We start from the raw sequence: 15780 nt of genomic DNA on the forward strand, positions 1-15780 counted from the left end.
CAACATTGACAAGGGAACGGGGTTCAGAACATGAAGATTCCTACACATCAACAGGAAAAGGACGAACTACCCCAACAGCAACACAACAACAGGCAAACACTACCAACACTGGATTCACAAAGGCAAACACTACCAACACTGGATTCACAAAGGCAAACACTACCAACACTGGATTCACAACAGGCAAACACTACCAACACTGGATTCAAAAAAGGCAAACACTACCAACACTGGATTCACAAAGGCAAACACTACCAACACTGGATTCACAACAGGCAAACACTACCAACACTGGATTCACAAAGGCAAACACTACCAACACTGGATTCACAAAGGCAAACACTACCAACACTGGATTCACAAAGGCAAACACTACCAACACTGGATTCACAAAGGCAAACACTACCAACACTGGATTCACAACAGGCAAACACTACCAACACTGGATTCACAAAAGAGGAAACTCAAATGCCCGAAAGGCATATGAAATGACACGTCACCTGATTAGTAATTGGGAAATGCAAATTAAAGCCACAGATGTCCATAATACACCCATCAGAGTCAGAGGTAAACAGGTGATAAATCTAGCATGGGCACAGCCATATTGAAATGCAGACTCGTGAGAATAGAAGTTAGTTCAAGCACGTTAGGGGAAATTTAGCGACATTTCCTTAGTTGGAGATGTATATAACCCGTAACAGCATTTATACTTATATCCATTAGAGAAATTCTTGCCCACGTAAAAACGTTCCCTGCATCTGCTATTTATAAAAGCAAAAGTTTGGAAACAACCTACACATCCATCAACAGTGGAATGAATGAACAAATGACAGCGCATTCGTCCAGTGGAGTATGATGCTGAGGTTAAAATGAATGGGTGCACACAGCATGCATCAACATGCATAAATCTCAGAAAATAGTAAGTTGGGCAAAAAAAGCAAGTGGGGAAATGATATGTCTAATGCCATTTATATAGTTTTAAAATATGCAAAACAAAATCATATATCATTTGTGAATATATACACATACAACATATCAAAACACATATGAGAATAAAATCAAAATCAGAACAGTATTTACTTTGGGGCATGGAGGAAGGGATGGGCAGGGTGGGGTTCACGGGGGCGGTCTTCAGCAATAACTGTAATGATTTACTTTACATAAAAATGATCTAAAGCAGGCTGGGTGTGGCGGCTCATGCCTATAATCCCAGCATTTTGGGAGGCTGAGGCAGAAGGATCGCCTGAGGCCAGGTATTAGATTACCCTGGGCAACACAGTGAAACCTTGTCTCTACAAAAACAAAAATAAAAAAATTAGCAGGCGCAGTGGCACACACTTGTAGTCTCAGCTACTTAGGAGGCTGAGGTGGGAAGATGGCTTAAGCCCAGGAATTCCAGGTTGCAGTGAGCTATGATGGCACCACCGTACTCCAGCCTGGGAGACAGAGTGGGACCCTGTCTCTTAGGAAAATAAAGAAAAAAAAAAAGGGCCAGGCGCGGTGTCTCACGCCTGTAACCTCAGAACTTTGGGAGGCCGAGGTGAGCGGATCACTTAAGGGCAGGAGTTGACCAGCCTGGCCAACATGGTGAGACCCCATCTCTACTAAAAATACAAAAATTAGCCGGACATGGTGGTGCACACCTGTAATTCCAGCTACTCGGGAGGCTGAGGCAGAAGAATTGCTTGAACTTGAACTCGGGAGGTGAAGGGTGCAGTGAGCTGAGATTGTGCCATTGCACTCCAGACTGGGTAACACAGTGAGACACTGTCTCAAAAAAAAAAAAAAAAAAAAAAGATGGAAAGCAAATGTGGAAACATGTTACATATTTTGCTGAGCTGGGTGATTAGCTACTGTTTTTTTTTTTTTTTTTTTTTGGTTTTGAGACAGAGTCTCGCTCTGTCACCCAGGCTGGAGTGCAGTGGCCGGATCTCAGCTCACTGCAAGCTCCGCCTCCCGGGTTTAGGCCATTCTCCTGCCTCAGCCTCCCGAGTAGCTGGGACTGCAGGCGCCCGCCACCTCGCCCGGCTAGTTTTTTGTATTTTTTAGTAGAGACGGGGTTTCACGGGGTTAGCCAGGATGGTCTCGATCTCCTGACCTCGTGATCCGCCCGTCTCGGCCTCCCAAAGTGCTGGGATTACAGGCTTGAGCCACCGCGCCTGGCCAGTTACTGTTTTTTACATTATTTTCTGTACATTAATTAACTGGAATTTTTGTTTAAAGAATACCATTCAAGACTCAACTCTGGCTTCCATGTAGCAAATTTTGAGAGCCTTGTCAAAATCAAAGCCATGTCTTAGCATTCATTTGTTGGCAGGAAAAAAAACCAGTCATTGTATTTTAAAGCATATGGAGATATTTCCTACTTTTTCTACTTCCCAGAGATATATTATATGCATAAATAATTGTATAGTCTTAAGTGACAAGAAGGGTTTGAACGCACCAGACATAATTCTCTAGTGTCCCTCATACACAGGGAGATATGACACTTTCATTCCCTGGCCAGTCACCATAAAATTCTGTCTTTACCAGACAGCTGAGGGGTGAACACCCTGGGCTCAGGTTTATGTAAAGCGAGGCAGTCAGAAAAGGTGGGAACGAGCCTGACAGATTTGGCGGCTGTCCGTGGGAAGTAAAGACAGAAAGGTCCCACTTATCATGAAAATCTGCTAGTTTTCATCTTTGAAATAGTCGATATTTATCTTCTTAGGCATGAGACATTGGGTAAGAGGTAGCTATTGCCAAATTCGTTTCTGCCTCAGCGATGATTTCTGGGGTGGTGTGGGCTGGCTAATGCTGCTGACGGGATGCCGGGCTGCGAGGGTGGCCAGCACGCCACGCCCATGAACGCCAATCACACAGCAATGGAAATCTTTGAGAGCGGCTCTTTGCTTCCTAAGGAGCCTCCTACAATTCTTGGGGACATGATGACTATTGATAGTGATGAAAATTTGAGTAAATAAGAAACAGGCCCACACTCCTAGAAGACAAAGAACCATGTGAACAAAACCACAGATGTGAACCATATTGGTCCCACCAGAGAAAGTTCTTCAATGAGGTGGCACAGGGCAGAGAGCTCAGGCTATCAGGAGGGATGGACCAAGGTGGACACATGTTCTATTTCTTTTTCTTTTTTAAAAAATTAGGTATAACTTTCACAGAGTACACAAACACCACGTATGCCGTTCGATCAACGTTCAGACGCGTGCACACCCTGCTGCCTAACAGAAGACAGAGCACACTTCTGGCATCTCTGAAGCCTCCCTCACGCTCTCGTCCAGTCAATGCTCTCCTTTCCCTCCCAACAAACTCTCCTGCCCTCTATCACTGTAGCTTATTTCCTGCTCATGAACCTGCTGTGAACATTCGTGCACATGTCTTTGGTGGTCATAAAGTCCTCATTTCTCTAGGGTGGAAGCTACTCAAGAGTGGAACTGCTGGATCATGGGGTAGGCATATGTTTGGCTAACGCCTAGGAGCTTTCCAACGTGGCCATGCTCACTTCCATTTCTACCAGCACGTAGGAAAGTTCTAGCTGCTCCACATCCTTCCCAACATTTGGTATCATCAATCTTTTTTTTTTTTTTTTTTTTTTGAGACGGAGTCTTGCTCTGTTGCCTGGGCTGGAGTGCAGTGGCGTGATCTCGGCTCACTGCAAGCTCCGCCTCCCGGGTTCCTGCCATTCTCCTGCCTCAGCCTACCGAGTAGCTGGGACTACAGGCGCCTGCCACCTCACCTGGCTAATTTTTTTGTATTTTTTTAGTAGAGATGGGGTTTCACCGTGTTAGCCAGGACGGTCTCGATCTCCTGACCTCGTGATCCGCCCGTCTCGGCCTCCCAAAGTGCTGGGATTACAGGCTTGAGCCACTGTGCCCGGCTCATCAATCTTTTAAATTATTATTGACAGGGTCTTTCTGTCACCTGGGCTGGAGTGCAGTGGTGCAATCATAGCTCACTGCAACCTCGAACTCCTTGGCTTAACTGATCCTCCTGTCTCAGCTTCCCGAGTAGCTAGGACTATAGGCATGTGCCACCACACATGGCTAATTTTTAAACTGTTTTGTAGAGATGGGGTCTTGCTGTGTTGCCCAGGCTGATCTCAAACTGCTGAGCTCAAGCAATCTTCTTGCCACAGCCTCCCAAAGTGCTGGGATTATAGGCAAAAGCCACCACACCTGGCCAAGGCCTTCAGTACTCAAAATAACCAATCCTTTCTTTTATGGTTAGTGCTTTTAATGTTTTGTTTAAGGGATCTTTGCCTAACCCAAGGTCATAAAGATATTCTCTTATATTGTAACTTCCAGAAGCTTTATTGTCTTATTTTTTAGAGCCATAATCCATCTGGAATTAATTTTCTAAAAATGGAGATATAATTCAAAAACCATAAAATGTACCTTTTGGAAGTGTACAATTCAGTGGTTTTTAAGGTCTATTCACGAGGTTATGCAGTTGTCAGCGTGATCTGGTTTCAGAACACGTTATCACCCCAGAAAGAAACGCTTACCCGTTAGCAGCCATTCCCATCTCCCCCTCCCTCAGCCTTTGCCAACCATTCATCTACTTTCTGTTTCACGGATGTGCCTGTTCTGGACATTCCATAAAAGCAGACTCACACAATAGGTGGCTTTCCCTTTCTGGCTTCTTTCACTTAACGTGGTTTCAAGGCTCTTCATGCTGTAGCATGAATGGATACTTTATTCCTTTTAATGGCTGAGTAATATCCCCTTGCATGGATAGACCACATTTTGTTTATCATCAGCTGACGGACATTTGAGTTATTTCCACTTTTTGGGTATTATAAATGGTGCTGCTATGCATATTTGTGTACAAGTTTTTGTGTGAACACATTTTTTTTTTGAGATGGAGTCTCGCTCTGTCGCCCAGGCTGGAGTGCAGTGGCCGGATCTCAGCTCTCTGCAAGCTCCGCCTCCCGGGTTTACGCCATTCTCCTGCCTCAGCCTCCCAAGTAGCTGGGACTACAGGCGTCCGCCACCTCGCCCGGCTAGTTTTTTGTATTTTTTAGTAGAGACGGGGTTTCACCGTGTTAGCCAGGATGGTCTGGATCTCCTGACCTCGTGATCCGCCCGTCTCGGCCTCCCAAAGTGCTGGGATTACAGGCTTGAGCCACCATGCCCGGCCGAACACATTTTTTTCAATTCTTTTGTTTTGAGACAGTCTCACTCTGTCACCCAGCCTGGAGGTACAGTGGCACAATCTCGGCTCACTGCAACCTCACTGAACCTCCCAGGTTCAAGCTATTCTCCTGCCTCAGCCTCCTGAGTAGCTGGGTTTACAAGCGCATGCCACCGTGTCTGGCTGATTTTTGTATTTTTAGTAGAGATGGGGTTTCACCATGTTGGCCAGGTTGGTCTCGAACTCCTGACCTCAGTTGATCTGCCTGCCTTGGCCTCCCAAAGTGCTGGGATTACAGGTGTGAGCCACCATACCCTGCCTTTTTCAATTCATTTGGGTATATATCTAGGAGTATAATTGCTGGGCCCTGTGGTAACTCCATGTAAATGCCAAACTGTTTTCCAAAATGGCCGTACCGTTTTGCATTCCCACCAGCAATGTGTGAATGTTCTAATTTCCCCACATCCTCTTTGGATTGATTTTTTATATATGGTATGTGGCAAAGGTCAAGATTAATTTTTTTCCAATATGGATATCCAATTACCCAGCACTATTTCCTGAAAAGACTCTCTTTCCTAAACTGAATGATGCCACTTTGGTCATAAATCAAATGTCTACGTATGTGTGGGTCTATTCCGCAGCTCAGATCTGTTCTGTTGGCCTATTTGTCCCTGGGGCCAGTGCCACACTGCTCTAATTACAATACTATTACAATAAGTCTTGATACCCTGAGCTTTAACTCCTCCAATTCTGTTCTAAGATTATTTTAGCTGTTGTCTTCTGTATTTTCATCTAACTTTTAAAATCATCATATCAATTCATACACACACACATACCCCTGCTGGGATTCTACTGTATCTATAGACAAACTGATACAGTAATTAGGATTGAATTCTATCTACAGATTAATTTTGGAATAATTTACCGCCTCTTAAATTGTTATTTATTTTTTATTGGGCAGCCTCCTCAGCCACAGCAGGCTCAGACAGACTCCACATTTCTTTCTTTTCGAGTCTTTCTTATCAATGATCCTGTCATTTTAAAGGTCTTTGTGGATTCTGTGTCTCAATATTGTACAGTTTTCTGTGTAGAAGACTTGTATATTTTTGATAGATTTACTCCTAGGTATTTAACGTTTCCTGATGTTATTATAAATGGTTTCATTTAAGGCTGGGAGCTGTGGCTCATGCCTGTAATCACAGCACTTTGGGAGGCTGAGGAGGGTGGAGTTTGAGACCAGCCTGGGCGACACAGGGAGGCAGACCCTGTATCTACCAAAAAAAAAAAAGCCAGGTGTGGTAGCACATTTCCTGTAGTCCCCGCTACTTGAGAAGTGGAGGCAGGAGGACAGTTTGAGTCCAGGAGTTGAGACTGCAGTGAGTTATGATTGTGCCACTGTACTCACTCCAGCCTGCGCAACAGAACAAAAAAAGAAAAAAGTATTTCACTAAAAAATGTTCATTTTTACATTGTTTGCTGCTGGTATATAGAAATGTATTTTAAAACACTTTCCTTACAGCCAGCAACCTTGCTAAGTTTATATTCTTTTTTTTTTTGAGATGGAGTCTCTGTCACCCAGGCTGGAGTGCAGTGGTGCAATTTCAGCTCATTGCAACCACCCAGGTTCAAGCAATTCTCCTGCCTCAGCCTCTCAAGTAGCTGGGATTACGGGCACGCGACATCTCACCCGGCTAATTTTTGTATTTTTAGTAGAGACGGGGTTTCACTGTGTTGGTCAGGCTGGTCTTGAACTCCTGAACTCCTGATCCGCCTGCCTTGGCCTCCCAAAGCGTTGGGATTAAGGGTGTGAGCCACTGTGCCCAGCCTGCTAAATGTATATTCTAACAGTTTATCTGTAGATCCTTTTAGATTTATCACTCATCATCACATATTCCATGAAAAATGGCAGCTTAGTTTCCTCCTTTCTAATCTGTATATATTTTGTTTCTTTTAAAAATACTTTATTTTGTGCCTGGTTGTCCCAGCCAGGACTTCCGACAACACGGGACAGAAATGGTGACGGCTGGCATTCTTGTCTTATCCTTAATCTCAAGGGAGCGAAAAGCTTTCGTAGGTGAGCACAGCCATAAGACTAACTAATGACCCTGCAAATCAGGGATGAGCCCGCAAATCAGGATGCTCTGAAGATCACAAACTAGCAAGAAGCATGATCCACATCGGTGTGGGTCAGTTCCACATGCCCTTGCAACCGCTCGAGGACTCTGGGGCCCAAAGATAAGTAACTCACTTCATACAGTACTCAGAGAACAGAGAGCAGAAAAATGTCTCCCGTCCCAGTTTCAGCATAAGTATTAGAGCAAAACCTCCACTCAGGACCTGGCATCCTTGTGGCAAGGCAGACACAGCTGAGGTGGGGCTAAGTCTTAGCTTCCAACGCCACAGCTTTTGTTCACGTTTGGATGGCTGCCGCTCCACGACCGGAGGCAGCGTCTGTCTCAGTCTGGGAACACGGCTGAGCTGACTTGATTCTGATGGTCCTGCTGCCTGAGTCAACACGCCTACAGCTACATGGCTGCTTGCATTTCAAGACCCAGACATCAGGGCAAATACAGGCCCAGCTAAACCTCAACTCAGGTGAGAAGCCTTCAGGGGCCACGTTGCCCTGTAGTTCCCACCCACGCCCTCCCCAATCCGGGCCTGTCAAGACCCACACTCCCTACCGCCCATCGGCACTGGCCCGGGGTCTGAGGAAGTAAAACTCCAGTTCCAGCAGATGGTTTTCTCATCCACACCTCAAAACGGAAGTAAACAGAGGATGTTGATTGTGGGTTTGTTAAAAAAATAACAATGGATGTAACCACTGGATGAACTGGCATTTTTCTGAAGATACTGCCTTGGGTCTGAGCTTACTATAATTAATAAAATACTTTTTTTTTTTTTTTTTTGCAGGGGAGATGGCGTCTTACTCTGTTGTCCAGGCTTCAGTGTAGTGGCACGATCACAGCTCACTTCAGCCTGGGTTCAAAGAATCCTCCCACTTCAGCCTCCTGAGCAGCTGGGACTGTAGGTGTGGACCATTGTGCCTAGCTAATATTTTGTTTTTTTGAGAGATGGGGTTGCACTATGTTGCCCGGGCTGGTCTTGAACTCCTGGCCTCAAGTGATCCTCCCATCTCAGCCTCCTGTCACAGGCATTCATTCTTTTTTTTTTTTTTTTTGAGATGGAATCTCTCTCTGTTGCCCAGGCTGGAGTGCAGTGGTGCGATCTTGGCTCACTGCAAGCTCCACCTCCACCTTCAAGTGATTCTCCTGTCTCAGCCTCCCGAATAGCTGGGATTACAGGCATGCATCACCACCTGGCAAATTTTTTTTTTTGAGATGGAGTTTTGCTCTTGTTGCCCAGGCTGGAGTGCAGTGGTGCGATCTCGGTTCACTGCAACCTCCGCCTCCCGGGTTGAAGCGATTCTCCTGCCTCAGCCTCCCGAGTAGCTGGGATTACAGGCACCCACCACTACGCCTGGCTAATTTTTTGCATTATTAGTAGAGACAGGGTTCACCATATTGGCCAGGCTGGTCTCAAACTCCTGACCTCAGATGATCTGCCCACCTCGGCCTCCCAAAGTGTTGGGATTACAGGCGTGAGCCACCATGCCCGGCTGGTATCCCAAGTTTCTTGTTAGTTTTTTTTTTTTTTTTTTGAGATGGAGTCTCACTTTGTCACCCAGGCCGTAGTGCAGTGGTGTGATATCGGCTCACTGCAACCTCCGCCTCGCAGGTTCAAGTGATTCTCCTGCCTCAGCCTCCCGAGTAGCTGAGATTACAGGCGCCTGCCACCATGCCCAGCTAATTTTTGTATTTTTAGTAGAGATGGAGTTTCACCATGTTGGCCAGGTTTGTCTCAAACTCCTGACCCCAGGTGATCCGCCCGCCCAGGCCTCCTGAAGTGCTGGGGTTACAGCATGAGCCGCCATGCCCAGCTACCTCTTCTTACTGGAGTGTGAGCACTAGGAGCAGGGCCCTTTCTGTGGTGCTTGCTGTGTTATACCCTGCACCCAGAACTTGGTAGGCATTCAAACAAAATTTTAAAAAATAAATGGAAGAATGAATTAAGAAACCTTCCGGGTAAGTCATCATACTGTCCTCAAACAGGGGACATCATCAATTTTATTCCTGCCAAGTAGATCTGGACCATAAGAACATGTGCTTGATCTACAACAAAAGCTGCCAGGCAAACGCCTGGTACTAAGTCCATCTCACCTGTTCTGCTCCCACCATGCTGATTGGCTTGCACTTGAAGAGGTGGGTGATGAATTTGGGAATGAAGGAGCTGTGGATAAAAAAGAAGTGACAAATTAGGCTTACTCTTTCTTGAGGAAAGAAATGCAAAAACTTTTTTTAAGGTTCCACGTATCTCCATGAAAAAACCTTTTTTAATGAAGAATCGAAGTGGACGCCACTGTCGCCCACCAGCACCTATTACCTTATTTTTCTTCTGAGCGAAGCCCTGGTTTTTGGGTTTGTATAATTACATGAGGCCCCGGCAGGCCCGGGAAAACCGGATCCATCTTAGACCGCCAGTGAACTCTAACTATTCTCAGCTGGTCAGAGCACGGCATTCCTTTGGTGACTATTGTGTGTCCTGAGAGGGGATACGATCGAAGCTGGCCCAATCAGACTGGATGAAAAGACTACAGGCACTGCACCTGGCTAATTTTTAATTCTTTTGTAGAGGCAGGATTTCGTGACGTTGCCCAGGCTGGGCTCAAACTCCTGGCTTCAAGTAGTCCTCCTCCCTTGGGCTCCAGAAGTGCTGGGATGACAGGCATGAGTCACTGAGCCTGGCCAGGCTTCCTTGATTCTTCATTCTCCGTCTCCAGCCTCATCCTGCTAAGCCCTGGCTTCCCTAGGCTTCAACCCAACCGAGCTGCTTGCAGATCCCAGGATTCTGGGGGCTATTTAATGCCTACACTGCTCCCTCCCTTTCCTAGAAGGGGCTTGTGGGTCAGTACACACGCACCTCTCAGATCCTGTTCAACGGCGTCTCTAGAAAGCCTTTCTTCCATTGCCTTCGCCGTACTTTCCATGGAGTCCGCAGGCCTCCACCCTCACATCTAACCTACTTCATTATGCTCATTTGCTTATGGGTCCATTTTGCTTCACCTGACTGTTAAGGCACATGAAGATGGGGGCCATGTTTATTAGGCCAAAGCATTTAACGCTGGGTCTGAGACATAGGAGACGCTCAAGTGAACGCACACTGAATAAATCATACTTTTTTTTTTTTTGGAGACAGAGTCTCGCTCTGTCACCCAGGCTGGAGTGTGGTGGCGCAATCTTGGCTCACTGCAAGCTCCGCCTCCTGGGTTCAAGCCGTTCTCGTGCCTCAGCCTCCTGAGTCGCTGGGATTACAGGCACCCACCACACCCGGCTAATTTTTGTATTTTTAGTAGAGAAGGGGTTTCACCATGTTGGCCAGGCTGGTCTCGAACTCCTGGCCTCAAGTGATCCACTTGCCTCGGCCCCGCAAAGCGCTGGGACAACAGGCGTGAGCCGCCACGCCCGGCCGCCTACCACGCTCTGAATGTCAGTTTGGTATCAGCACTTTACCGGGAAGTTACTATGTGATTTCTCATTTTACCCTCCCAACCACTATTGTGAGATTTGTCTCATCATCTCCTCGATGAATGGAGGAGGATCAGCTCCGTGGATGAGGGAAGCTGCTTGTGGTTCAACTGCAGTTTCCACCAGGCTATGGATTCTGATGTCTCAGTAGGAACAGCTGCTATTGCTTAGACAGCAAACAGAGGTAAAAGGAAACATCTATGGTTTTGCATGGGTGGCGTAGAAAGCAAGCTAAGGGAGAGGAAACTGGAGTCCGGAGATCGGATCTGGAGGTGACTTGTGATCAGGAAGGAGAATAAACAAGGGGCTATTTGGAAGGAATTCCTCAGTGCTGGAAACCAGAGCCAGACAAGTAACGTGAGACTGAACTCATGACCAATGGCAACTGTGCACACAATGGTTTGTAACCTAAATTGCTTCACATTAGAACATGCTCTGGGCTGGGTACAGCAGCTCATGCCTATAATCCCAGCACTCTGAGAGGCTGAGGCAGGCGGACTGCTTGAGCCCAGGAGTTTGAGACCAGCCTGGGCAACATGGCAGAATCTCATCTCTACAAAAAATAGAAAAATTAGCTAGGCAGGGTGGCAAGCACCTGTAATCCCAGCTATTCAGGAGGCTGATGTGGGAGAATCACCTAAGCCCAGGAGATGGGGGCTGCAGTGAGCTGTGATCGCACCACTGCACTACAGCCTGGGTAACAGAGTGAGACCCTGTATCGAAAAGAAAAAAAAAGCTTTGGCTGTGCCCCTGAACCGGCTGTCTGTACCGCTCTACAGGTGGGGTGGGGGGAATACGAGGACCTGACACGCGTCCTGTGGGAAGAAGACCAAGCAGTGTGCTGGGTAACTGCCAAGGGCTTCTCTGGGCCATCAGGGCGGTGGTGGCTGCTGCCCTTGGCCAGGGAAGGGTCTCCTCACAAGCCCACCTCTGTTAAGTGGGATTTTACCAGGATGAGAAGGCACCACGGATGAAAACAGAAAACCACTTCCTAGATCCCAGGCTGAACGATTCCAGATGTGAGGATGGGCATCCAATTCCCAGTGCACTCAACCTGGGCTTAGCAATGAAACTCAAGGGCTCTGAGAGAATGTGAGGCTGGTGCTGGGAGACGCTGGGACTGGCTAAGTCAACCGGCTCCTCCTTCACTTAACGTATAAACTCAATGATATGACTGAGATGGGAGACGCTGGGACTGGCTAAGTCAACCGGCTCCTCCTTCACTTAACGTATAAACTCAATGATATGACTGAGATGGGAGACGCTGGGACTGGCTAAGTCAACCGACTCCTCCTTCACTTAACGTATAAACTCAATGATATGACTGAGATGGGAGATGCTGGGACTGGCTAAGTCAACCGACTCCTCCTTCACTTAACGTATCAGCTCAATGATATGACTGAGATGGGAGACGCCGGGACTGGCTAAGTCAACCGACTCCTCCTTCACTTAACGTATAAACTCAATGATATGACTGAGATGGGAGACACTGGGACTGGCTAAGTCAACAGACTCCTCCTTCACTTAACATATAAACTCAATGATATGACTGAGATGGGAGACACTGGGACTGGCTAAGTCAACGGACTCCTCCTTCACTTAACGGAAACTCAATCAGACCCCAGAGCAGCCACCCTGGAGATTTTCAGTCACAGTAAATTTTTACAGAGACGCTGCTTCCTCCAGCAGTTATGGGGAGTGTCACAATGTGATTTATCAGCAGCGCTTCTTACACGCTAATGGGCACCCAGGGAGTGAGGGAATTCCACCTCCTGGTCCGTCTGCCATCTGCAAACAGTAATGCCTCCCTGGAGTGTCCACTCTATACTTTCTTGACAAACTAGAAAGTAAAGCTGACACCACAAGCCGCTCTGTAATTGTCAGTCCTGAGGGGTTCATTTGTGAGGCACAGGGAAACCAGGGGAGATCTGGGGAAGACAGAAACTCGGAGTCCTGAATCGCTAGCTGGGGCCTGGATGGGAACAACCCAGATACAGTAGCTTGGCCTGGGCTGACCCTCCTGAAGCCCGTCCCTGAGAAGTCTGCCAAAATGCTTGCTTGATAACTGGTCAGAGGAGACACTGACCCTCAACCCCGCCTGGTAGCACGGGAAAGGGTGCTAAGCCAGACGGTGATCGGCAAAGGACCAAACTATTTCCTCGCTTCAAAACTCAGGGCAGAAATGGCCACACCCGAGGACACAGCAGGAAGACGCCGGCTCAGGGTGCACTCACCTGCCTTGGCCATGGAGCTCCCTGACTTGGGCATCCCAATTTCTAGTGCCTTCCTCGGAACAAGAGTGCGTCCAAGTATTAATAGATAAATTCTAGCAGCCATGGTAAAAATTACCAGGGGGAGGGAGGGGGAAAAAGGCTCAAAAGAAACAGAACTGATGGCTCCTACCCTTAAGAGGCATTTATAAGCCACTCAGAGAAACAGAATGCATGCAGGGAATCCCTGAAAAAGGATTTTAATCATCTAATCCTGGGCAAGGGGTGCATATGCCTGCACAGTTCAAAACAACGTAGGCCCCATTCATTTTTGTTTGCCTTGATGTGGCTGGGGACTGTACTGCTGTTACTGTTGCCTATGACTTTAAGTAGTAGATTTAGTTTTACTAGTAAGCTTCTTCTGTGTACAAATTAGAATTAGTACTGCAGGCACCAGAACGAACCCCAGCTGGATGGTGCGGACACCCAAACTGTGAGGGTGCTGGTGGGAAGTATGGTATTAAAATTAGTACTGCAGACCGGGCGCGGTGGCTCAAGCCTGTAATCCCAGCACTTTGGGAGGCCGAGGCGGGTGGATCACGAGGTCAGGAGATGGAGACCATCCTGGCTAACACGATGAAACCCCGTCTCTACTAAAAATACAGAAAACTAGCCGGGTGCGGTGGCGGCGCCTGTAGTCCCAGCTACTCGGGAGGCTGAGGCAGGAGAATGGCGTGAACCTGGGAGGCGGAGCTTGCAGTGAGCCGAGATCCGGCCACTGCACTCCAGCCTGGGCGACAGAGCGAGACTCTGTCTCAAAAAAAAAAAAAAAAAAAAAAATTAGTACTGCTGGCACCAGAACAAACCCCAGCTGGATAGTGGGGACACCCAAACTGTGAGGATGCTGGTGGGAAGTATGGTATTAAAACTAGTACTGCAGGCACCAGAACGAACCCCAGCTGGATGGTGCGGACACCCAAACTGTGAGGGTGCTGGTGGGAAGTATGGTATTAAAAACAACCTAGTTGAGTGTGACACTGAAATGGCGGCCACACGTCACTGTCCATTTGTGCAGACCCAGGGAAGGTCCAGCGCGACGTCACAGAGTCCGGGTGACAACGCCATGCCGAAGCAGGTTCATCTACTGTAAGGAATGTGCCGCTTTGTGTGGGGTGTCGGTGATGGGAAGACCGTGCATGTGTGGGGGTCACGTACACGGGAAAGCTCTGAACCTTCTGCTCCATTTGGCTGTGAACCTAAAACTGTTCTAAAACATAAAGTCTATTAAAAAAAAAAAAAAAAAAAGAGCCCAGAGATGAGAGTGCCCAGGACTCACTTTGCAAATTTAATGCAGAACTGAGTGAAGTACTTGCGTGTGGAGGCCAGGTTGTCACGGATGATGGGGACGTTTTGCTTGATGTGCAGGATGACAGAGGTGACGTAGGGGCTCTGGTCCCCAACGTGCTCCACGTTCTGCCACTGCATCTGCAAGGGAGAAAGGACGAGGTGCTGAATCCCTCGCAGGAGAACAGTGTCGCCTGTTGCTGGGGAAGGGAGGGGCTGGAGTGGAAATCAGGTCACAGCTTTGGTATCCCAGGAATCAGGTGCTTTTGTCCTGGGGAATTTCTTAGTTGTTCGTAGGGAATGACACTCAGGACAAAAACAAGTGTGTCCAGTGGACCCGACAGTGAGGTTGACCCAGGCCCTTTTCTTTTCCTGCCTTGTCCCCGTCATGCCTGAAACAGCCTTCCCTTCCCAGCTAAGCTACCCACACGTAAAGGATCCTGTTCTCCTGCCGAGTGCCCCACAGCAGGGGACCGCAGCAGGACAGGGAGGAACACCCCCTCCCAAGCTGACCGGCAGCTGGGAGATGAGAGCGGTGGCTGGGCTAAATGACACGAAACCTGGAGGGGAATTCACAGACCCCTTTCTCTCCAGTCAACTGGGAGCAGTTTGGGATTCTTTAACACAGAAAACTAGAAATGATGTGACGTGTGGGGACGAAGTTACTGGGAAGAGGTGCAGATGAGATAAGATCGTGAAACTGAGTGGCAGGTACATGAGGCTGACCATATTGTTTCCTCTACTTTTGAATATATTCCAAAATTTCCATAATAAAACACTTGAAGAGGTATGCGTGTAGAATCTTACACTCCTAAAACCTTTGGGATCATGTCAGGATTTCAACAAGGGGAAGGGAAAGAGAATCTCTGGCAAACACTCGGGTGGACCAGAGGGTAAGACGGAGACATGGGGGACAGGGCGGGAGTCAGGCGAAGGGGGGAGAACATTGCTGAGAGCACCAAGGTGGTCCCTGAACAGGCTGTGAACAAAAGTGACAGACCTGCTTCAACCTGAGCCCTAATGACAGGCTCTGGAAAACACCTACAGCAAACTGGCTGGATGCCTGGACTACGTGGCACTTGGCAGCACTGAGACCTGGGAACAGAAGGAGGCAGTGCTGCAGTGTGCCATCCCCGAGGCGGTGTGCAGGGGACGGGCGCAGCACCAGCTCCCAGTCTGCCCCAGGCTGGCAGGGAAGGGCACGTTAACCCCGAAGAGTGGGAATGGTCTGGGGGGTTCTGCTGAGTCAGCCTCTCACAGTGGAGCTGGACAGGCTGTTAAAGAGATCCTAAGCCAAACACAAACCATATAATATGTTCGTAGAAGGAGGTCAGTAGTTCTGAGGCCCCAGTGTCTCTGGCAAGAAAACACTATTTTTATAGAGCTCCTGGGGAAAGGAAAAATTCAATACTGAGAGAGCTTGTTTAAAAGAATCACATCGCACGTGGATGAGTCCTCAGCCGTGGGAAGCTCAAATGACACCTAATGCTTTTTCAAATCAGTGGATATTT

At 47.8% G+C, this 15780-nt stretch overlaps 1 protein-coding gene across 9 annotated transcripts in view; it reads right to left on the reverse strand.

The window, feature by feature from the left end:
* Positions 1 to 15780, reverse strand: part of LOC105474265 (VPS53 subunit of GARP complex) — a 182850-nt gene that overhangs the window by 10389 nt on the left and 156681 nt on the right. For 7 of the 9 annotated variants that reach the window (XM_071082064.1, XM_071082067.1, XM_071082066.1 and 4 more), the window contains 2 exons: positions 14262 to 14410; positions 9351 to 9420 (listed from right to left, as the gene is read on the reverse strand). In XM_071082064.1, the coding sequence (XP_070938165.1) occupies positions 9351 to 9420; positions 14262 to 14410 (219 nt within the window). Of the gene's footprint in view, positions 1 to 8291; positions 9421 to 14261; positions 14411 to 15780 lie in introns of those variants that run through there. The other 2 variants (XM_071082065.1, XM_071082070.1) reach the window with 2 other exon arrangements.

This window comes from Macaca nemestrina, chromosome 17 (genome assembly GCF_043159975.1).
Source record: "Macaca nemestrina isolate mMacNem1 chromosome 17, mMacNem.hap1, whole genome shotgun sequence".
NCBI lineage: Eukaryota > Metazoa > Chordata > Mammalia > Primates > Cercopithecidae > Macaca > Macaca nemestrina.